Here is a 23,153-nt window from a genome sequence, read left to right on the forward strand (position 1 = left end):
CGCAATTTGTACAATTCGATGGGAAGGCCATTAGGACCCATGGCCTTGCCAGAGGCGACCGAACGTATGGCGAGGGCAATCTCCTCAGATGTCGGAGCCGCGTCCATCAACAATTTATCCTCCTCCGAAAGGGAAGGCAGCGCAATATCTTTAAGCAGGGCGTGGGAATCCTCTTCCGAGCAGGAAGATACCGGGGAATACACCCCGCGAAAATACTCAGCGAAGCAATCAACAATTTCCTCCGGCTCAGTGACACACACACCATCCAGTCTCTCAACCGACGGGACAACTCGACTCGCTCTCTCCTTTTTATCCAGCCACGCAATCAGTTTACCAGCCTTATCACCCACATCATACAGTCGCCCCTGTTGCTCTCTACTCAGGCCCCTGGCCGCCTCCGTGACTAGGGCCTTGTAGTCCGCCTGTTTGAGTCTGAGAGCATGCAGTTTGTCGTCTGTGACACCACAATCCAGATCACCCTCCAACTCAGTTATCTCAGATTCGATACGGGTCACCTCCTCCCGCTCGCGCCTCCTGGAATGGGAAATGAGGGATAGGGCCTCCCCCCGGATTACCGTCTTGAACGCCTCCCACAGAGAAACAGCAGACGACACAGATCCCACATTATCTCCAAAATATTGCTCAAGGGATTTAACCAAATCTGCGCGGATTGTGGGGTTACGCAGGTACCAGGGGTTGATCGGGACCACCCTCCCTTCCCCCCTCGGGACAATATCGAAGTGCAACAAGAGCGGGGAGTGGTCGGAAATACCCCGAGCTAGATGCCGCACCTCCCCAACCCTCCCCGCCTGTGGTGCTGGCATCAGAACATAGTCAAGCCTCGAAAGACTGCCATGAGCCCCGGAATGAAAGGTGTATTGTACCTGCGTAGGGTGTTTCAGCCGCCAACAATCCACCAGTCCCAGGGTATCCAAGAGGCCAGACAACCAAGCTTGGGCGCGGGGGAGATCCCTGGGTGGGTGACGATCCTCAGTTCCGGAAATTACAGCGTTAAAATCCCCCCCAACCACTAGAGTCCCCTCCGGCAGTCCAAGAAGAAGGCGCCCCAAATCAGCGAAAGTAGTCGTCTGCAACCCCGGCGGGACATAGACAGAAACCAAAACAATCACTTTACCCTCCAATTTGCCCACTAGAGCCGTATACCGTCCCCTATCATCATGGAGCACCTCATCAACCTCCAAAGGGAGCGAGGTTTTAACCATAATGCCCACACCCCTCGAACCAGAGGTGAAGCCCGAATGGGCTACAAGGCGATAGCCCCGCCTGTTCATGGCATGAAAGGAATTGCCAATAAGGTGTGTTTCCTGCAGAAATACAATATCAGGTGAAATCCGTTTTAAGAACTGCAGGACCACCCCCCGTTTTATCCTGTCCCCCAATCCATTAACATTCCAGGACAGAAGTCTCAGTCCCCTACCCCCCATCACAGCCAAAACCGATCAGTCTCCCCCCAGAGAGCACTTTAGATATAGCACAACAATACTTCTGCCTTGTGGTACAAACAAACAATACCCAACCCCAACCCAACATCCCAAACAAAACTCCCCCCTCCCTGCACCCCTGCATGAGCCCAGACAGCCCCCCCAACTTGCAGTGTGCCTGTCGCCCCTCTGTGAACTAAACTACAAAGACCCCCTAGAGGAGGAAAGAGAACCCCCTCGAGACACCGCACAACCTCCAATGGAGGGGGAACGAGACACAACAGTCAAGGAACCCTGAGCTTGGCCGAAAAGTGGCATCATCAGGAATGAGCCCCAGTGTCAATACCTCATACCCGGTCCGGTGGGCACTCTCCTCCCGCTGCCCCCATCCCATCCCGATCATGTCCCCCAGACAAAGTGTCCAACCAGTCCCCGGCCGTCTCAGGACGGTCAAAAAAGTGAGTGCGACCATCAGACTCTACACGCAGCCTGGCCGGGAAAAGCATTGCGTATTTTAAGTTCATATCTCGAAGCCGCCGCTTGACGCCCATGAAACTCAGTCTCTGCTTCTGGACCGCCTGCGTGAAATCAGGATAAAAGTTCACCTCCATGTTCTCCAGCTTAAGCGGCCCCGGCAGTCTGGAAGCTTGTAGAATCGCATCCCTGTCCCGAAAGTTGAAGATACGGGCAATGAGAGGCCGCGGGGGAGCTCCGACCTTCGGCTTGCCGCCAGGAACTCTATGGGCCCTTTCCACCGCAAAGAATTTACTCAGTCCTCGGGGCTGGAGATGAGTAGAAATCAGATCCTCCACAAAGAGATCCGCCGCCGAAAACTCCAGTCCCTCAGGCACTCCGATAATGCGAACGTTATTCCTCCGGGCCCTGCTCTCGGAGTCCTCCAGTCGCCGATCCGTGAGCGCACTGGCCTGCCGGAGCCGGCGCACCTCCGTCTGGAGGGCCGCCACCTCAGTCGTGAGCCCCGACGCGGTATGGGCCAAAGAGTCAACCCTGTCATTTGTCTTGGATAGATCTGCTCTAATAAGGTTGACATCGATGAGGACCGCGTCGAGTTTGTGCGCCAGGGTGTCGAATTGTTGACCCACCGAGGTCTTCATCTCAGCTATGGCGCCCATGACGTCCTGCAAAGTCAGATCCGTCGGCAAATCCGGGGCATCCGGAGGACACTCGGAAGACTTATGCGACCCGCCGGGAGAACCTTTTGGTAGGGTGTAGCGATCCATGATGTTGACTTGAAGTGCGGCGCCACGCCGGGTCGATTTGGCCTTCAGCCGATCTCCATCCTGCTTCGTGGCCATCGTCTTGTATCTCGCACCCCCACGAGTCATGCAGCGGAGAACGAGCAATCGAGGCCGAGGACCCCGGAGGTCACCTCAGGAAGGCGGAGCAGGTCCCCGCAGGCAGGCAGGATCCCCCAGCGAGGCAACCACCACATAAAGAGCGCCGTGATCCCACTCGCGATGACGGCAAGGGGACTCAAAAGCGAAAGTGAAAGTGTGGGGTACGCGGCTCGCCAGGCTCGTCCCGCCGTTGTTATTCACTTCTCCACTGGATCACCCCCAAACTCAAGTCCGGGGTCAGGAGAGGAGCAGGCCGCAAACTTCAGTCGATGCTCATCACGGCACCCGGGGTCCGATTCAAAAACGGAAAACGGGTACCACCTCGGCTCAGGTTCACCGACACAGTCCCCTCAACCGATTCAGGATGAAGACAGGATAAACGTAGGAGGTTGCGGAGGTCCTCGGGAGCCTCGCACCTACGCGGCCATCTTGGTTGCGCGCTAGGCTCCTCCTGAAGGTTTTTTAATTGCACACTTAGGGTTGTTCTGTTCGTTGGGCAAGGTGCCTACTGAAAGGGAGGACTCCTGGACCATTGTAAATGACAATGCCTTTTATTTATGTGTTTTGGAAACCAGCAATAACTGCGCCCCTTTTACTGCCAGTCTTGCTTCTCGTAAGCAAGGACTATAAGCACGAAGTGCGTATTTACGCACCACTTGCAGGTTTTCAAAACACATAAATAAAACGCAATGTGAGGCCTATTGTTATATATTATTATTTGAAGCTGAGCAATGAAAGAAGTATCTCATAGGGTTAAATAAATCAAGACTTTTAATTTCACCAAGTTTCTCCTGACATTAATTTGCATTTGCAATTGTTTGGTTCCTAGAAATGTTTATGACTAAAACGTGAAGTACGTATAATTACCATTATGGCAGGAAATACAACAGATTTTTTAATTGTCTGCTTTGTTAAGCACATGCACTGGTTAAAATAGTATGTTATGGTAAGTTGAATTTAGGTGAAAGCATTCCTCATGATAATGGACACTTTCTCCAACAAATAGATGTTTTAATTTTTTTTTTAAAGTAGTAATACAAGTGTCTTTATTTTAACTTGATAAGTGCTAAGAATAAACACATATGAATTACACCTTAAAACATTGTGTGACAATTGAAATTTGATAAAATACTGGAATTGCACTAGATAATGCGGAAATGTTACCTGGATACATATATGAGCTGCTTCAAGTTTGGGACTGACATTGATTTTACATGTTTCTAAAAAGTCAATGTTACACCTTGTCTAGTGCAATTTCTACATTATGTTACATTTCACTTATCCCAATGATGTGTTATGCATATATTTCTAATCTGACAATTTAAGCAATTTACTTTTTTTTTATTTTTATTGATGTCCTTTTTGTGTGTGTCCATTTTTTTAAGGCAACTTGCACTAAATTTAGAAATACAATTTAATAATGCAGGTGTTTTTCTTTACATTTCTTAAAAGTCAACATTACACACACATATGCATTGCACATTGGTATGCTATTGCTTATGAGAGAGATTTAAAACTGCACGAGTCCAGAACTAAGTTAAAAAGACAAGTTAAAAGGTAACAGGTAAAAGAGGAGCTTAGCTCTGACTCCGCCCACGACGGGGGTTGATTTTCTTAGTCATCAAGCAGCAGCACCAGAGGCAAGGCTCAAAAGAAGATCCGGTCCATGGTGGAAGAGGATGTGTGAAGAGGCTATTCCTTTCCCGGGAATTTCCAGGTATCACTGTACCTGTGCTACCAGACAACATAAAACAAGACACTAACTTTTCATGTTAAGAACATATAATCAATAATAAAAAATTCTGTCGTATGAAATCACCAATATAATCAATAAAACCATCAAGTAAAAAATGAGCAACATTTTCACCAACAGTCAAAACCCTTACTATTTTCAACACTTCAAAAATACATCCTAGCACTTTAACCACATTTCACAACCCTATTGATACTCACACCACTCCAGCAATCGTCTTCTTGCATCACCTTCCAGTACTGCTTTACCAGTATTCAGGTTCTGAGCATTGGAGTGAGGAATCAGGACTTGGACATTTATCTAACTTGTGCAATTATTTTACTTCCCTCCTAAGGTCAATGGTCCATTAGTCGAATAGTTGATTGTTATATTAATAATCCTTAATCACCAAACTAATCAATAATGACCATCCTCTTGCTACCAGAAACTGATGCAGCGGTAATTTCTCAATGCAAAACCTCATTTACCTCTAATTTACCACTGTAAAGGTACTGGACCCTTGCCACTGTATATTACCTTCATGAGACTTTACATAAACATGAAAAATCAAAAATCAATAACATTTAAGTCAATAAAGAGAGTTGTGAGTATTTTTAAAGGGTTTTATTTTCTAGTTAAAAGTTAAAGTTCTCTGACCCTTTATTCATTTAGTCAAATATCAATCAGGCTACAGAATTGAAAATAGGAAAAATAGAATTAATACAAACATATTATAGTTTGCATACAGGAGGGAAAAACCCCTAATTCTATGTCAGTCAGAACTCTTTAAAGAGTGAGTTTGCGAGGCTAATCAATAATGAATAATTGGCAAAAATCTCCCGTAAAGAGAAATAAATGCATAAGACAAATAAATCTTTTCAAAACTAGTTAGTTATTCAAAGCATAAATGTAGAGTTTTAGCATCTAAATCTAAACCTTTTCCATCAGCTGCTGTCTCTGTCCTGGTCTTGTTCATCTGCGTCTCTGAGATTCACAGAGAGAGGCTGCTCCTGAGAAAGCCCCTCCTTTACAGACCACAGAGAAATGTGATATGACTTGCCAAAAATATGACGTGCAAGGAATCTCTGAAAAATATGAGCAAAGGCCCTCCCACCTCCCGTCTCTCCTCGGACGCATTCTCCTCCCAGGCTGCACCCGCGACGTTCACGTGCCTAACCCATATGATGTCTGGCCACATCTGCCCCCTCAAGCTTCTAAAGCCATAAGGCCTCTAAAAGCTAACACGCCTCCAAAGAGGTCATTATTTATACTCTAATTCTTGGCTGACTACACTAATAATGTTGCAGTTTTCAGTAAAGCTTGCACCGTGATTGGTTAGCATAGATGACATGAGGGTCTCACCATCCTGTTCTCATTGCAAAGCCGGTTTTAACAAAAGAAGCGTTAATGATTAATACAATTATATGTTTTAGCAACATTTACTAGGAAAACATGCTTCAGTTCATTTCCTCCTTCCTGTCACATCGCACGCAGGACAAACACATTCCACAAACACTGGTACCTTGGCAGGACAACAAGAATGTACAGTTCACGGTGGCCTTTAACCAGGTCTTCACTTGAGGCACTTGGCAGTATGTAGCTGGTTCTGCGCATGCGTCTCTCATTCAATACAATTCACAGCCTTGCTGGATTCACAGGCAGCCATTTTATCTTAGGCCCAAAAACAAAACAAACACAAAAAGAGTATTAATTTACTAAATAAAAACCCATTCTGTTTACCTCCCCCATACTAGTACCCTGTATTAGTTATTACCTAGCAAAACTATTAATTTAAAGCAGCTTTTCTATTATTTGTGCAAAACATGCAAAAATGTGCAATGTACAACATAGCATAAACATGAACCAGTGCAAATTTTCAAAGCACAAGCAGTTAATTCATACTTATAGCAACATGCGCTAATGTTTTAGCCCCACGTGTAATGTTGGTGCATTAATTAATACTCATTATAAAAAGATGTGTTATGAACTGGATATGTATTGTCTAAATATGCAACAAAGCCAAAGTCTCTCAAAACAGGAACAGGGAGTGTAGATTATAGGGGAAAGGAGCTGGGAAGAGAGAACACATTTCATTTTATCTTCAAAACTAAAAAAGGAAAACTGCAATAACAAATTTCTCTACGCTGCAAAAAACACATGTTAATTCAGCACAAGCATTTCAGACTGAAAGCATTTACCAGGCCTCATTTCATGTCTTTAACTTTAAATGCACCAAAAGTGCCACTTTTAATAAGCATTTGACTAGGCCTCATTTCATGTTTCATGTGCCATGTGTTTTTCACTTTCACCAAAATCTGCGTCATTTTAAATGCAGTCTGTCTGAAGCACAAAAATAAAGCAATGCCTGACTCTAGATGAAATATGAGCTACATCACATGGTGGAAGAGGATGTGTGAAAGTAAGAAAAGGAGAGTGTCTGCCTTATATCCCTTCCAATCCGCCAACTCAGTTGTGGAGGTTGGGCCGCCACAGTTGCATTGGTGGGTAGGCACATCGTAATTGCCCCGGCGACAAATTGGCTGTATTACCTCCAACTGCTGCTTTTCCCTATGACTCCATCGTGGTGGGTCAGTGTCTGGATGCGACCCCAGGGCCCGGCACTCTAGGCTAAGAACAGAGAACCCATAGGCAAGGATGTACTTGAAGTGAGTAGCTTTTATTTTTCCAAGTTAAACTCCTAGCAAAGCTTCAAGTCCTCGGTCTGCTTCATTGACCCAGGAGAGGTTCCGGCCAGGATACTCTGCGATTGCTCCCTTTGTACCAGAAGGGTATATGGAAAAATAAGGAAACAACAAAAGAAAAAAGAAACCACAATCAGTGGTTTGGCCGGTTTGCTTTTCACGTCTGGGGATGGGTATAGTGAGGGATCACCACATTCAGCCACCAGGTGCAGTTTCGTTGTATCGGTGTTCTCCCCCTAGGTGCCCCCCCTTCCCACCGAGTGCCCTGAGAACCCTTGTATACGGCGCCGTACCTTGTCCGGCCACGCTTCTCCAGGAGGGTGGCGGGTCAGCGCGTAGTCACGTTGGCCTCCTGGCTTCTCTCCTATCTCCCGAACGTCAGCTTCAGACAGCTGCGCCCTCGACGTCTCTTGCAATCCGCTGCTTCCTCCCTCGGTTCTCTGATTTCTCTCGATTCCCTTTTCGCGCTCCTCTCAGACTCGGTAACCTCTTCCTCTTTCTCCGTCACCGCCTTTCCCGATTGGTCCGCTCCCGATGACGTCAGAAGACAGGGCTCCGCCCCGCCGACAGCACACGTAGTCTTAAAGGGGTAGTCTTCAGCCTGTGTGTGAAGCAGTAGAACCTCAGGCTCGGGATGCATCGGGACACACTCTCCTAGTTCAATCAGGGGTTCCTGACACACCCCTCCCCTAGAATTGCCCCTATCGGGGGAAAGAAGGAAACGGGATAGATAATCCACATTGCCCTGACACTGCCCTTGCGATGACGGACCTCAAACTGGAAGGTCCAGAAACCATCTAAGGACCCGTTCGTTGCAGCCCTTGTTTCTCTGGTGCCAGGTGAGAGGGGCATGGTCAGTATATAGCACAAAAGGTCTTCCCTCCAGATAGTATTTGAGCTTCTCAATGCCCCACTTTACCGCCAAACATTCCTTTTCTATTGTGGGATACACTTTTTCTTGAGGAAAGAGCTCCCTACTAATATAAAGGACAGGTGTCTCGTTTCCTTCTGGATCTGACTGGGAGAGGACAGCCCCTATACCCACCCCGGATGTGTCTGTCTGGAGTATGAAGGGTTCCCCGAAAATAGGAGTGAGCAATACGGGGTCTAGGTCAGGGCCTTCTTTAGGGACTGGAAGGATAGGGACTCAGGTTCGGAGGGGGTGTGGAGACGTGAAGGGGAGGCTGACTTGCGCAAAAGGTCGGTGAGAGGGGCAGCTATGGTAGAAAACTGTTGGATGAAATGCCTATAGTGTCCTGCAGGACCCAAGAAAGCCTGTAAGTCCCTTTTGGTCTGGGGAAAAGGAGTGTCCTGTATAGCCCTTACTTTCTCTGTTTGGGGTCCGATCATGCCTTTGCCCAACAGATACCCAAGGTACTTCACTTTTTGGAAGGCGAACCTAGACTTTTTTGCGGTGATGTGTAATTAGGCGGCTCTTAATTCATCCAGAATGGACCCTAGATGAATGAGGTGTTCTTTCCATGCCTTGCTAAACACAACAATATCATTCAGGTAGGCTGACGCATATCTTTGGTGTTGTGCTAGCAGGGTGTCCATCAACCTTCGAAAGCAGGCGCGTGCTCCGCGAAGACCAAAGGGTAGGACGGTTAAATGTTACAGACCGTCCGGGGTAGAGAAGGCCGTCATTTCCTGGTAGTCGGGGTTTAGGGGAATTTGCCAATAGCCTTTGGTAAGGTCTATTGTAGAGATATAACAGGCCTCACCCAACCATTCAATCAGCCCGTTGACCCGGGGACGGGGATAGCCGTCTTGTTTGGATATCCTGTTTACCGCTCGAAAGTCGATGCAGAACCTCTTGCTTTAGGGCTTGCCTGCCAGGTGTGTTCTCCTAGGCTGGTCTGAAAAGACATCCCTAAAGGAGTGTAGAAAGCCATGAATGTCCTGATTTTCTTCTACGCTCTGCATTTATAACGGTGGCGCCTACCGTATCCACGGTAGAGACGGTATGGATTTGCTATGGAGGGCGACCTACCCACTTTTTAAAAAGATTAATGTGGTACATCTGGGTTTTGGTGTTGGAGAGTTGTAACAGGTAGGTGGTTTTCCCTATTCTTTTTGCAATCTAGTATGGCCCTTGCCACTCTTTTCTCAGCTTATGAGTGGAAGAGGGCAGCAGAGCCAAAGCCCAGTCGTCCACAGCTAACTCCCTCCATCGTTTGCCTTTGTCATAGAGCTGCTTTTGGGTAGCCTGAGCCCTCTCTAGGGACGCATGAGCCAAGGCTCTTAACTTGTGAAGCCGGACATTTACCTGGTTGGCATAGTCCAGCAGAGCCTGGGCCTCGTTGGCACCCTCCTTCTCCCAGCTCTCCTTCGTTATCTCTAAGAGAGTCCGGGGTTTCTGCTCAAAGAGGAGCTCGAACGGCGAAACACCCATGCTACTCTGTACCTGGCTTCTAATTACAAAGAGGGACAGTGGGAGGAGTGGATCCTAGCGTTTCCCGTCCCCATTCAGTAGTTTCTTTAGAGTGAGCTTGATGTTCCCGTTATACCTCTTAACAAGGCCGTCTGTTTAGGGGTGATACATTGAGGTTTTTAAATGCTTGATGTTTTGTTGTTTGCAGATCTCCTTCATTAGCCTAGAAACGAATGGAGTCCCTTGATCTGTGAGGATTTCACGAGGAAACCCCATTTGTGAAAAAACCTCTATCAACCTTTGGGCAATGGTGGTGGTATTGGCTGCTCGAAGGGGAATAGCCTCGGGGTATCGGGTGGCATAATCAACCAGAACAAGAACGTACTGGCACCCCTTAGACGATTTGGGAAGGGGTCCCATGAGGTCCATCCACACTCTGTCGAAGGGCTTACCGATAATGGGGAGGGGTCGTAGGGGTACCCTTGGAGGGATGTATGGGTTTTTCCTCTGACATATGTTACATTCTTGGCAATATTTCTTGATCTGGGCATACACCCTTGGCCAAAAGAAGCTACGAAGAATAGACTGGCTTGTCTTCTCAAGCCCACAATGCCCTGCCAGTAAATGGGAGTGCGCAAAAAACATGATTTGGTCCTGAAAACCCACAGGGACCAGCAACTGGCGTTCCTCTCCTTCCTTAGCAACCCGATGTAAGAGCCCGTTCTGTTCTATGAAACAGGGAAAAACCTTCTGGCTTCTGGTTTGATTATCTCTGGCGCTTTGCCAGGCATTGCTAAGGGTGCTATCGTTCAGCTGTGCGGTTCTAAAATGATGGTCTATTGCCCATGGTTCCAGGGTGAGTAGGGAGTTATGGGGACGTTTCTCCAGGGGGGAAGAATTAAGTGTACCGGCTAAGACATTAGAAAACCTGGGGTTGTCTATACCAACTATCAGTTGTTCCGGAAGGGAGGGGAGTACCCCTACAGTGGCTATGGTGTCAGTGCCTGGCTCCATCTGTAGAGTCACCCTAGTGACGGGAAATTCCTTGGTGTCACCATGTACGCATCTTATACTGATAGTCCTCCCTGGGATGCACTGGGTCTGGGGAATGAGCTCACTTCTGACCACTGAATGTCTACACCCGAAGTCCAAAAGGGCTGTTACCATCCTGTTGTTCATTCTTACCCTTACGTAATATATGGGTCCTGTTTCTTGAGCATACATGATGGACCGTGGAAGGTAGCTAACGTCCATTGATTCATCCTCGCTTTTCTCCTTCCTTTTCCTACAAAACCTTGCAATGTGGCCCCACTCACCGCACTCGAAACATTGGGGCCCTGAAGGGACAACCGGATCGGATCTTCCTGTTCGGATTCTGGGAGTCTCAAAAGGAGGTTCGGGGTTTCTCCGTTCTATTCGGTTTGGGGGTGGGGCATTTTGTACTCGCTCCATCTCTCCGCTCGGTGTCCGACTCGAAGCCCGGGCATAAGAGGTGGCCATCTCTACAGCATGCTCCAGGGTGAGACCAGCGTGCGGTCGGAGCCACCGCAGTGTTCCCAAAGGCAGCGCGTACAAGATCTGGTCCAAATATATCTTATACATGATTTGTTCGCGGGTGGAGGACTCCAGGAGTTTAAGCAGGCGATCGGCTGCATTCTTCAGTTTATAGAATAGGGTTTTTGGCGTGTCCCCCAGGGCCCCTCTCTCTTGTCGGAACTTAAGTCTGTGGGCCTTATCGTCAACCCCCAAGCGATCTAGGAAAAACTGTTTAACGTGTCCATAAACAGCAGTTCCATCCCGGTTGACGATCTGGTAAACAGCTTGGGCTTTCCCTGTGAGTAAAGGTGTGAGGTAGAAGGGCCACCGGTCAGTAGACCAGGCACTGGCCCTAGCGGCCCTCTCGAAGTTAAGAATGAAGGAAATGGGATCATCCCCCGGGACATAGTTCTGTAGGGGTATCACTGTTCCAGGCTGTGCAGGCCCCTTTCCTTGCCCGAGTGCCTGTAGCAGCTGTGTTTGTCCTTCCGCCAACCGGGTCATGTTCTCGGCCTGTGTCTGTATGCCAGAGGTGAGCACGGCTCGGTCCATCTCCACTTGATTGGCGTTCTTTTCGAGTGCCCATTCTAGCTTGGTGTGGCCCTCCTTCAACTGATACACTATGTTTTCCATCTTGTATCAGACGTCAGTTTGCCGGCATTCTCCACCACTTGTCGGGATGCGACCCCAGGGCCCGGCACTCTAGGCTAAGAACAGAGAACCCACAGGCAAGGATGTGCTTTTATTTTTCCAAGTTAAACTCTTGGCAAAGCTTCAAGTCCTCGGTCTGCTTTGTTGCCCCAGGAGAGGATCCGGCCAGGATACTCGGCGTTTTCTCCCGTAGTACCAGAAGGGTATATGGAAAAATAAGGAAACAACAAAAGAAAAAAGAGCCACAATTAGTGGTTTGGCCGGTTTGCTTTTCACGTCTGGGGATGGGGATAGTTAGGGATCACCACGTTCCGCCACCAGATGCAGTTTCGTTATATTGGTGTCCTCCCTCTAGGTGCCCCCCTTCCCACCCAGTGCCCAGAGAACCCTTGTATATGGCACCATACCTTGTCCAGCCATGCTTCTCCAGGAATGTGGCGGGGCGGAGCGTAGTCACATTGGCCTCCTGGCTTCTCTCCTGTCTCCCGAACTTCTGCTTCGGACAGCTGCACTGGAAACCCTCGACGACTCTTGCCATCCGCTTCTTCCTCGGGTCTCTGATTTCTCTCGATTCCCTTTTCCCGCTCCTCTCCGACCCGGAAACCCTTTTCCTCTTTCTCCGTCACCGCCTTTCCTGATAGGTCCACTCCCGATGACGTCAGAGGACAGGGCTCCGCCCTGCCGACAGGTCACAGAGTCTTAAAGGGGTAGTCTTCAGCCTGTGTGTGAAGTAGTAGAACCTCAGGCTCAGGATGCTTCGGGACACACTCTACTAGTCCAATCAGGGGTTCCTGATAGTGAGTAATTCAATTGGAAATGGCGACACTCTGCCGGTCTTTCGTCCATGGACCCACCAGCATCTAAATAGAGCGGGCGGACTGCCAAGTAGACTGACGGGGAATCAGACAGAAAAGCGACGGTGGGACCATTGCCGCCAATATCTAAAGCAGGCCCTAAATCATTACCCACTACACCACCAGGAGTAAGAACTTTGGAAAAACATGAACTGAGTGTGCATTTGACTTGTAGGGTGATTTATGCTTCTGCCCTCGGGGTCAAGCCATACAGGAATCACTCAGGAGGGTTAGCATGAGGGAATGTTCAGGTGTAATACTGCGATTGAGAATCAACCTATGATAACTGCTCTCTATACTGAATTGAACTTGTGTAGTATTTAGAACTGCTGTGTGATTAAAAATTACTTTATTTTCTTAAAAAACAAGCATTAACCTGGACATTGAAGTATGTGTGTCTGTTGATTTATTGTTGAGTTCTGAGCTCCTGCTCCATCCCCCCACACTAGCTCCCTGAAAAGACTGTGATGGCCTCTCCTTGCTACCCTGACAGTCAAGTGCGGAAAGGACTTTTACTTGGCCAAGTTTGCAGAGCCATAGAAGGACAGGGCCCAAGCCACTAGTGGCAAGTAACCTTAACCCCCAACCCAAATAGGGTTTCTTAGATATAATGAACAAAAATATATAAAAGAACTTTGTTAGTACACTCCAACAGTAATAATGATTAAATGTGAATGAACTGACACAGTGGCAGAGGATGTCGAGAAATACAACAGTTTGAATTTGAAAGGACAAAGAAACTAAATAAACTATGGAAAAGAGAGTAGCAAATATTGAGCTGCAAGTGAAAAGAACAAGAAGTCACCCAAAGCCTTCAGAATGTTTTTGATTTTATGAAATCGAATCACTCTTTTTCAATTTAATGCAGTAGAAAATTGGTTACAAACTTGACGTATGTTCAATGTACATAGATAAAAGATGTCCTTTGTTTTACTTTAGTGTTGGGCAACGTCAGTTGGTATGTCTGGCTCGAGCTCTCCTGCGGAAAAGCAAAATCTTGGTTCTAGATGAAGCGACAGCAGCAGTGGATCTGGAAACTGATGACCTAATTCAGTCAACAATCCGAGTACAATTTGCAGACTGCACCGTTTTAACAATAGCGCATCGACTGAATACCATCATGGATTACACACGGCAAGCTACATTTATTAAATTTTAATATTTACAAGCGTTAATTTAATTTCTTGAACCAGGTCTTTTTGTTGTACTTACAGTGTATGGCTATAGTATAAAAATGTCATTCCTTACAGAATGGTTTCCACTTTTGGACTTAGTACCTTTAGTCTTGTTTAGGTAATATGCGCTGTACAAGTGTCCCTAGTCAATCACTACACGTCATCCCCATTCCCTCAAAGAGCCAGACTCATGCCACATTTTCTGAACAACCAATGACTAGGTAAACTATTCTCTTTTTGGATTACTTCCATATAAATGTATCTTATGATACGAGAAACAACTGGAATAAACTCTGGCCCTTGTGGATCAATGTTGAATGGTCCTATAAGTCTTCATCCTGGCGGAAATTCTAATTGTTTAGTTTCCACTAGTTTCCACAGGATCTAGTTACTGCTATATGGTTTTTGCTCGGTTTATACACTGCAATGGGCTTCTAAGAAGCAAATTCCAGTTCATTCTAAAGGCAACAAGCAACTGATTGTTGAGCTCTATTGATAAATATTGGTTTCTCTTAATATTTTAGAATGTAATTTGTTTTTTTAAACTAGACAATTATTATACATTGTCCCACAATACACATGCTACATCTGTATCTTGAAGTAACTATTTATAATGATAAACTGGAATTTCTATTCTTATTTAAACAGCAAGATAAGTGCATAATTGTTTAAGAATACATCTCCTCGTGATGAATTGCAGAGCCTAAAAACATTGCAACGCTTAAAAAGTAATACAAAAGGAAGGTTTATCAAGATAACTGGTAGTTTCTGAAATTTCCATAGAGAAATATAATGTGATATAAATATTGTGTACTAAATATGGCTTACATTGCTCGCAATTTTTTTATTAATGGCTCCACTGGGTGTTATTTTTTAAGGCAATATTAAAGAAACAATATTTATGTTAGAACATATGCTGACAACAATAATCTGCTACCACATGAAAAATTACATGTTGAAGGGTACTTCTGTGGTAAGTGGTAGACAATATCATAAGCTGTATATTCCAGTACACGCTTCAAGAAACCTTATCAGGTAAACTTTGTATATATGGCATGAACCCATTATGGCACTCCATATCTAAATTGTAGAGGTTCGATTTTAGACCAAACAGGACCTATTCTGTGTCGCTGCATATTCATTCAAAGCAATCGATAACTGTTTTTTAAACAATGCACAGTAAACTTCTGAAAAGAAACAGTTGTAATGCTATTTCAAGATTGTTTAAAATCAACAATGATTGCTTAGGCACATTACACTTGACCATAACCAAACAGAGAATGCATTTGGGAGGATAAGCTGGGCATTGGAAATATGATGTGCCTGGCATCCACTTAGTGAAAAACTGGAGGGTGAGGTTATGTTGCCAAATGAGGTACAAAAGCAGAAAAAAGGAGGTGCAAAGCACAGAGCCAGAAGGCCACTCATGGATAGAGTTGTAAGTAGTCAAAAACGTTTTCTTTTACCTTTCGAATAAACTCTCAATTTATTTATTGAATTATCGGGCTCGTCATGTGCCGTAACGTTTCTCTCCTGACAAATGCAGAATTACTTTTTAGTTTGTTGCATAGAAGTGACCAGTCATGCAATGGGAAGGTGCCTAAAAGATTCAGGGCCTGATTTAGAAAGGTAACTTACACTTTTGAGTAATTTATACTTTTGAGTAAGTTTACTACTTGATGCCTATTCAAAAAAGTCAAGTGTAACTTGCAAGTTTCCACCAGATAGCAGGGTCTGGGGGCTATACACTTCTGAGTAATTTACATGTTTGAGTATGTTTACTGCTTTTTAGCTATTTACAAAATCTGTATACAAAATAGGTTACACTTTTGTAAATTTACTCCAAAAGTATAACTTACACCCAGATTTTGTAAACAGCCCAAAACTAGTCAACTTACTTATCAAAAGTGTAAATTACTCAAAAGTTACCTTTGTGAATCAGGCCCTCTTATTGAACCAGATGCACCACTTGATTTTGCAGTTGCATAGCCTGTGATTTGCAAAATAACAAGCTTTGAGAGCTCAGAATCGAGAGTCAATCCAATGTGTCATAAAAGCCTTTCCAACTTGCATAGCGCCCTTTGCAACCCCCTAAATCATCACAAAGAGAATGCAATATGAAATGAGCATCCCTCTCCTCTTTACTATTTAGCTATGGGTTAATAGAGCAGGTAGTGCGGCGTCTGACCTGTTCCAAGCTGAAAGTTGTGTGAATAGGGGAGTGGTCAGCAATGCCGCGTGCCAGGCATCGGGACGTAGTAAAAGCATGGATGTCTTGTGCATGTGTGAACATGTAATCTATGCAAGACTGACTGTTGTGAGCCCCAGAATGGAACGTGAAGTGAGTGGTGGTTGGGTTAAGCCATCTTCAGGCGTCCACCATGCCCAAGGCGTTAGCAAACTCATTCAGCCGGGAGCCCCAGAGCGGCTCACTGCGTGGCGGGAGGCGATCTCTCGAGCCATCCATCATTAGATTAAAGTCGCCCCCCAGTATCAGGACTCCTAAGGGCAAGTCAAGTAGGAAAGTTCCTATGCCTTGCAGTGTTGGGCGCTGCAACCTAGGGGGGGCATAAACGGAGACAACATTGAGAACCTGTCCTTCCCAGGTGCCCGAGACAGCAGCATATCTGCCCTGCGTGTCAGTCCAGGTGTTATGGATCATATAGGGGCAATCTCTGCAGAGGAGCACCCCCACCCCCCGTGAGCCTGAGGAAAATCCAGAGTGGGTGACCAATCTATATCCCCACCTATTCAGTGCCCCACAGGAATTCCCAACCAAGTGTGTCTCCTGGAGTAATACTATATCTAGGGCCTGGTGCTTCATATATTGCAGCACAATACTCCTCTTGATCTTGTCACCCAGGCCATTAACATTCCGGGTCAGGAGCTTAAGAACTGTGTGTGAAGTCATAGTGGAGGTCTGTTAGGATAGGAAATTGTAGAGAGGGAAGAAGCAACGAATAGACCTCTAGCGAGCACCGCCTCAATGCGGCCACACCCTGAGGGTGGAAAGAAAGCATCTCAATTGAAGTTTGTATATATGTGGGACAGTTGGACCCATTGCCTAGCAAGAGAATCAAGAATGACATTGTACCAATATAATAAACGAAGAAACAAAAACAAAAAACCCCCGCATTCTCCCCAATTTGTACCCCCCCCCCACCCTGCCTCCCTGCTCGACGGGCATAGAACCACCCGCCACCCCCAACTTGCAGAGTGCATGTCGCCCTCCCTCATCAACTTCGGGTACGTGAACAACCCCACTCCCTGGGGTGACGATCCATAAACCTAAAAAGTAGCCCCGGCCAACAAACCCTGAGGCTGGAATATAATTATAACAAATGGCGGGTTACATAGTGAGGAGTATATCCAGTACATCTCACAAAATTGGGGCGGTACGGAATGTAAATAAGTAGTTCAGTTCCTTTAGTACATGCGTGTGTTTGTGGCACCCAAAATACAGCACCATCTCCCAAACCGCAGCCTGAAAGTCAGTTTCTCAGCAGTTAGTCCCATTTACTTGCCAATCTTCTTTCATCACCCCGTCGGGCTCTACGTTCTTGAGCTGGAGTTAGGTGGGGACCGCTGCCGCTGTCTTCGCCGACCTCATTTATTGATTTGTGCGAGCGCTTGCCCACTGTACGCCAACCATCGAGCCAGTCCCAGGCATTCTCGGGTCTCGTGAAAAACAATAGCCTACCATCCGATTCGACCCGGAGTTTTGCTGGGAACAACATGGCATATTTGACTTCCTGGTCTCTTAGAGCGCGCTTCACGTCCAGGAAGCTACGCCGCTGTTTCTGGACTCTCAGGGTAACATCTGGAAAAAATGTTAATTTACTGTTTTCAATTGTCAGCGGGGGGGGGCCGCCCGTGCAGTTTGGAGTATAACATCTCGGTTCCGAAAGTTAAATACTCTAGCGAGAAGTGGTCGGGGAGGGGGGGCTCCTGGCTTCAGCCTGCCCCCAGGTACACGATGAGCTTGTTCAATGGAGAAGCACTTGGAAAGGCCCCGTGGCTGAAGCTGACCTTTTGTTGAAGACCTGATACTAATCAGGTCTTCAACAAAAGGTCAGCGGCCTGCCACTCCACCCGTTCCGGAACCCCAAGAATCTGTATATTATTGAGCCCCATTCAGCCTTCATAGTCATCTAGCTGCAAAGCAAGCGCCTCCTGGGAAGTTTGAAGGTTGGTCACCTGTCTCTTGAGGAGATCCGAGCCGCTCACCAGGTCTTTTGTGACATTTTCGAGGGCACTGACTCGGTCCACCATTTTACGCATGTCTGCTCTGATCAGGGAGACATCCGTAGTGACCGTGTCTATCCGGGCCTCGAGGGAAGTCTGCACAGAGGTTATTGCCGCCAGAATGTCTTTATTTGTGGGGTCTGGGTTTTCACCCTGGGTCGTGGCGTTGTTATGGTCTTCCTCCTGGCTCTTCTGCCACGTGTATTTGTCTAGCTTCGCCTGTACAGCATTGCGGCCACTGCGGCCCGCTGCCATGATGTCGCTGGTAGGGAGGGTCCAACGGAGGGCCGGGACACGTCAGCTATTCACCGCCGCCTGCAGTGGGGCTTCCCACCGGGCCTGTCGGCTTTGGCCCGTAGCACCCTAACCCTCAAGCGTCTGTATGGTTAGCCGGCACTTCCCAGCAGCGCAGTGGTCCCAGGCCATCTATATCGAGGATGTAGGCCGCTGTGAGTCATCGGTAATTAGGCCCCAATCCCCTCCGCTGGCTGCCAGATGTGCACGTCGCCCACTCTTTATGTATGGCCCCTGGACAGGCAACAAAACTGTAGTGCCCAACCCGCACAGCCCCTGGGGCGCTAGCGCGGCGGTCTTGTGGAGGGGTCGCCCTTTGCCCCTCTCAGCAGGAGAGTACGTGCGCTATGTCCAGCGTCGCCTGGAGCCCAACCCACGATAGTTAGAGGGGGTGGGTTGGGTATTGACCAGGATCATCAAAGCCCTCGGGTAGTCTAGCGTGCAGTGGGGGCAGGGGCACGGGATGGTATACACACCTTCTGCTCCAGGGATAGGAGCCCTGTACTTCGGCCCCCCCGCACCAGGCGCCTCACCTTCAATCGCAAGTCACAACGATGGCCTATCGCTCCGGCTCAGGATGGGACAGGCTGGGTGTCCTCTGGGCGGTAGTTATATCTTGTAGTCGCAGGAGTGCCCCCCCCGCACACAATGACCAGTGCGGCGGCAGACGACCACGACGCTGTGACAAGCCGGCTCCGGCCAGCTCTGGAATCGCCCGCACACGCACGTAGGCGCCAGGCTCCGGCGGGGACAGCAGCGTCCGCCCCTCAGGACAGTCACGATCTCGCAGGGCGATTCACTTGGGCGTCTTCTGCACTGCTGTGCTGCAGAGGACAGGGCGCTGTGCGGCCGCCCAAGCGACGATGGCCCACAGTGTAGGCCACAGCCGCGGCGTCGAGTATGACTCCTTCCCCAGGATCCGTCGCTCCTCACCAGCACAGCAGCGGAAGACAGGGCAAACAGGAGGTCACAGCTCCTCGGGGGCGCCTTTGATTAGGAGCAAACCTCACTCAACCATCGGGCAGCGGTCACAGGTATAGTTGGGCACCCTGTATAGAGAATCCGGCCGGGGCTGATATTGTAATGCGGAGTTATTGGGAGTGGCGCAGCGGAGCTCGGCTACCGTGCGGCCATTCCCTTCGACAGTTGGCCACGCCCCAACTGTGACCCATTCTTAAAATGTACTCATACCATTGATGCCAAGAGAATCACATTTTTAGATTTGGAAATCAAGGTGAAGAGGGACTGTTCGAAACAGAAATGGTATGGACTTCTGCGTTTTGACAGATTTCACTCCAGATCACTACGTGAGAATCTTTCCTTTTGTTAAAACCTATGGGTGAGACGGAACTGTTCAAACCTTAATGACATTCAATGAACAAACAGATGCAATAACTGAGATACTTACTGCCCGCTTGTACCCCAAAAGATTAAATAGGAAAGCTAGGAAACATGCCTATCGTGGTTCACTCTTAGAGACACACCAAAAAACACAACAGAATGGACTTGTGTCACTACATTTTCACCAATGTCTAATCAGATTGCCAACATTATCAGGAAACAATGGGAGATCATTCACAGTACTAGGAACAATTGGGAACTCCCCCTAGTTTCTTATAAAAGAGTTCAAAGCCTTAGGGACAGACTAGTACACAGAGAAACAAGATCATCCACACAGTAACAGACAGAACACTGTTGGGAATAGCATGTGTGCCCAGGCACTATGCATGTGGTAGTTGCTCCATGTGCCCATTCACTGAGACTACAAAAGAGGTCGATCTCTGTATGAAAAAGTCATGGCTCCTTAAGAGTCTCACTAATTGTAACAGTGAAAATCTCATCTACATGAAAACATGCCCATGAGGATTGAAGTATAGTGGGATGAGCTCTAGGGAAAAACGCATCAGGGTCAGTAAGCATCGGAGCAACATAAGGTGTAAAAAAGCTCCACTAAAATGACCAATATTTTTTCTAAGCAAAATCCTAATGAGACAGATAGAAGATGGGTCATCATCGAGAAAGTAAATGTTGACCATCACAGTAACACCTTACAGGTTCTATTCACTAAAGAGCAACATAGTTTACCGGCTTAGGACGCATTCTGAAGGACTTAATGATGATATACCTTGGTTACAAATCACTGTTAGATGATTTAGTGACTTGTGTTGCCCCTTTGAGTAAACTCCTTTTTGTACAGTTCTTAATTTAGTCAGAAGGGATACATGGCACATATATTTATTCATTTTTTGAGTTTAAAAGAATTTTATTAAGCAACGAAAAAGGAAAATGCAATACAGAATATCAATAGGAGGGGGGGAAGGAGAGAGAGAGGGTAAAGAGGGTGGGGAGGGGATTGGAAAATACAATGCGTATGAGAGAGTGTACAATAAAAACAATAAAACAATAGTCATGGGCATTTAAAAAGAAACAGGGAAAATACATCAACCATTGCTAAACAACTATATCCAAAGAGCAAGAAAATAAAACAGCATGTTGATAAACATATATTTATTCATGAGATTAATAAGGCTTCTACTGTATTTGAGCATCGAGGCCCTTCTCATTCTCCAGACCCCCTGCCCTCGCCTGCTCACACTTTTACCTACCTCTCCACCTTTTGCTCTTTGTATGCTTAACTTAGGGGTCCTTGAAATTACCCGGGCAAGTTCATAAAATGGCACAAATATGAAAATGTCCTTTTCGTTAAGTAATAATCTTATTATACACACTTTTTGGCTAGCAGTTTCAGCCATATCATACAATGCACATTAAAATAACTTTTCCTCGTTACTGAAATATACACAGGATTTCCAGTTCTCACCCGAACTCGGAAGCAGAAGGGAGTACTTCAACTCCCATAATTCCAGGCCATACACAAGGTGCGTCATGAAGTCTTGATATTACAGCGTCTTTCGTGTTATTGCACGTGTGGGCGCAGGTCTGTCCAACATTGCAGATACGCTTGGATTAGGCAGACAGTTATAATCCTTGCTCCATTAGATGACAGATTAACATTCAAAGGGTTCGCTATACTGATGTAGGTGATACAGAGAGGCAATGCCTTTGACAAAGTAAGTGCTGGCCACCTGTGAGGGATGACCACATTTTTTTACAGTTAGAATTTCAATTCCTTTACAAGTGGTTTTACTTTCCAGTGTGTGAAAACAACCCTTCACCTATGAACCACTCCATTAAACCCTATATGGTAGTGGTTAGGGACCCATAAAATATGCAGTTCCAGAGTATACTGGTTTATAGCACCGTACTAATAGGTATTGTGTGTCTGGTGGTGTAAGATTGTTAATGCATGTTCAGAACTAGGAATTAGAAAAATTGGGATCTGGTGTCCAGAAAAAAGCCTGGGACCCGCTTAAGGGCCAGTTGATAAGTTGAAACATGTTGCCCCCCCCTCCCCCCAGATTCAGGGATATTAACTATTCCTGTGCGTCAATTCAGTTTTTAACCATCCCTTAGATCTACCCACATAAAAGGACAACCCTTGGGATTAGATACAGGGATTTATATCGAGCCTAGATCACCCCCATCCTAAAAAGTACTCCTCATCATCGTGAGGAACCCATTCACCACTGGAAGGTTCTTTGGTGAATGAGGTGTGGCTGATGATGAAGCATGACAACCGGGGGGAGCGGGAGGGTGTGGGGGGTGACACCACACCTATCAAATTTTAGAATTTGCTGAAACCTTGTGTGTCCTATTCGTCTGGAAATATAGTATTATGGACCCTGCTGTAAAGGGAAATTCCCATTAATTGATCAGTTTTCCTCTAGAGCTTGTCAATTTTTGCTATTTGATTGATTGTAGTTCAACTGAGGAGGATGTAATCAAGTGTCTGCCCTTTATCTTCTCACTCGCTTGAACCTTTTTGATATTTACCCCTTTAGTAATACAGGCGCAGGTGGCAAAAGTCTCTGTGCTATAATTACTGACTGGTTTGTCCCTGGGTTTATATTTCAGATCCTGAGACTCTTTATATAACCTTCATATTTTTAGATAATACCAAATTTGGCAAAAGTTTGTTTGTGTTTGCTGTGAAAGCATCTGTTGGATGGATCACAATATGATCGCAGATCACAAGAGACTAGTGTCTTAGCAAGAAATGCCTAATATGTTTCTAATGTGATTTATTATAATAAAGTGAATCTCAATATCTTGTCTTCATTTTTTACATCCACAGGATTATGGTTTTTGACAAAGGCCAGCTTGTGGAGTGTGGCAGCCCTTCAGACCTGCTATCACAGAAAGGTTTATTCTACGGCATGGCCAAAGACGCTAATATCATTTAACCCATATCAACCATTCAAGTTTCTTCTTCGTGTTGATAATCATGCGACACTTCAAACACATCTCAAAATGTGTGCGCTATACGAACCGCGAGAGGAAGGACGACACTCAGGGAATCATCATGATGTGTGTGTATGTATAAAAAGTTTGACATTGATGTTCAGAAATTTTAATTTATAATAAAAATTAAAAAAGAACTGGACTCATGTTTGCTGTCTTCACTTAAAACTGCTTCAGCAGAAGACTGTCATTTTAGCCTTGCATTAGGTCATATGGGATGCCACAGCTTTCTTGCGGCTAGACTTGTTTTACAACTCCTCAGACATTCCTCAGCTTCAGCTGCTCTCAAAGCCCTACACTTGCTCCCAGTGCATAAAAGAATTTTGTTTAAAATTCTCCTATTCACCTTTAGTGTTTATAGCTCTACAAGGCCCACCTATTTAAAGGTGAGATTTATCCATTACACTAGCGGTGGCAGCTGTTAACCT

At 46.4% G+C, this 23,153-nt stretch overlaps 1 protein-coding gene across 1 annotated transcript in view; it reads left to right on the forward strand.

Annotated features, from left to right (window-relative positions):
• The window catches only part of LOC146789753 (multidrug resistance-associated protein 1-like), a 621,679-nt gene extending 598,820 nt beyond the window's left edge, over positions 1-22,859 (forward strand). Inside the window, exons 30-31 of the mRNA XM_085632086.1 lie at positions 13,589-13,783; positions 22,559-22,859. Of these exons, the coding sequence (XP_085488212.1) occupies positions 13,589-13,783; positions 22,559-22,667 (304 nt within the window). The 3' untranslated portion in view covers positions 22,668-22,859. The remainder of the gene's footprint in view (positions 1-13,588; positions 13,784-22,558) is intronic.
• The last annotated feature ends 294 nt before the right edge of the window (positions 22,860-23,153 follow it).

The sequence above is a fragment of the Triturus cristatus genome, chromosome 10 (assembly GCF_964204655.1).
Source record: "Triturus cristatus chromosome 10, aTriCri1.1, whole genome shotgun sequence".
Taxonomy (NCBI): Eukaryota; Metazoa; Chordata; class Amphibia; order Caudata; family Salamandridae; genus Triturus; species Triturus cristatus.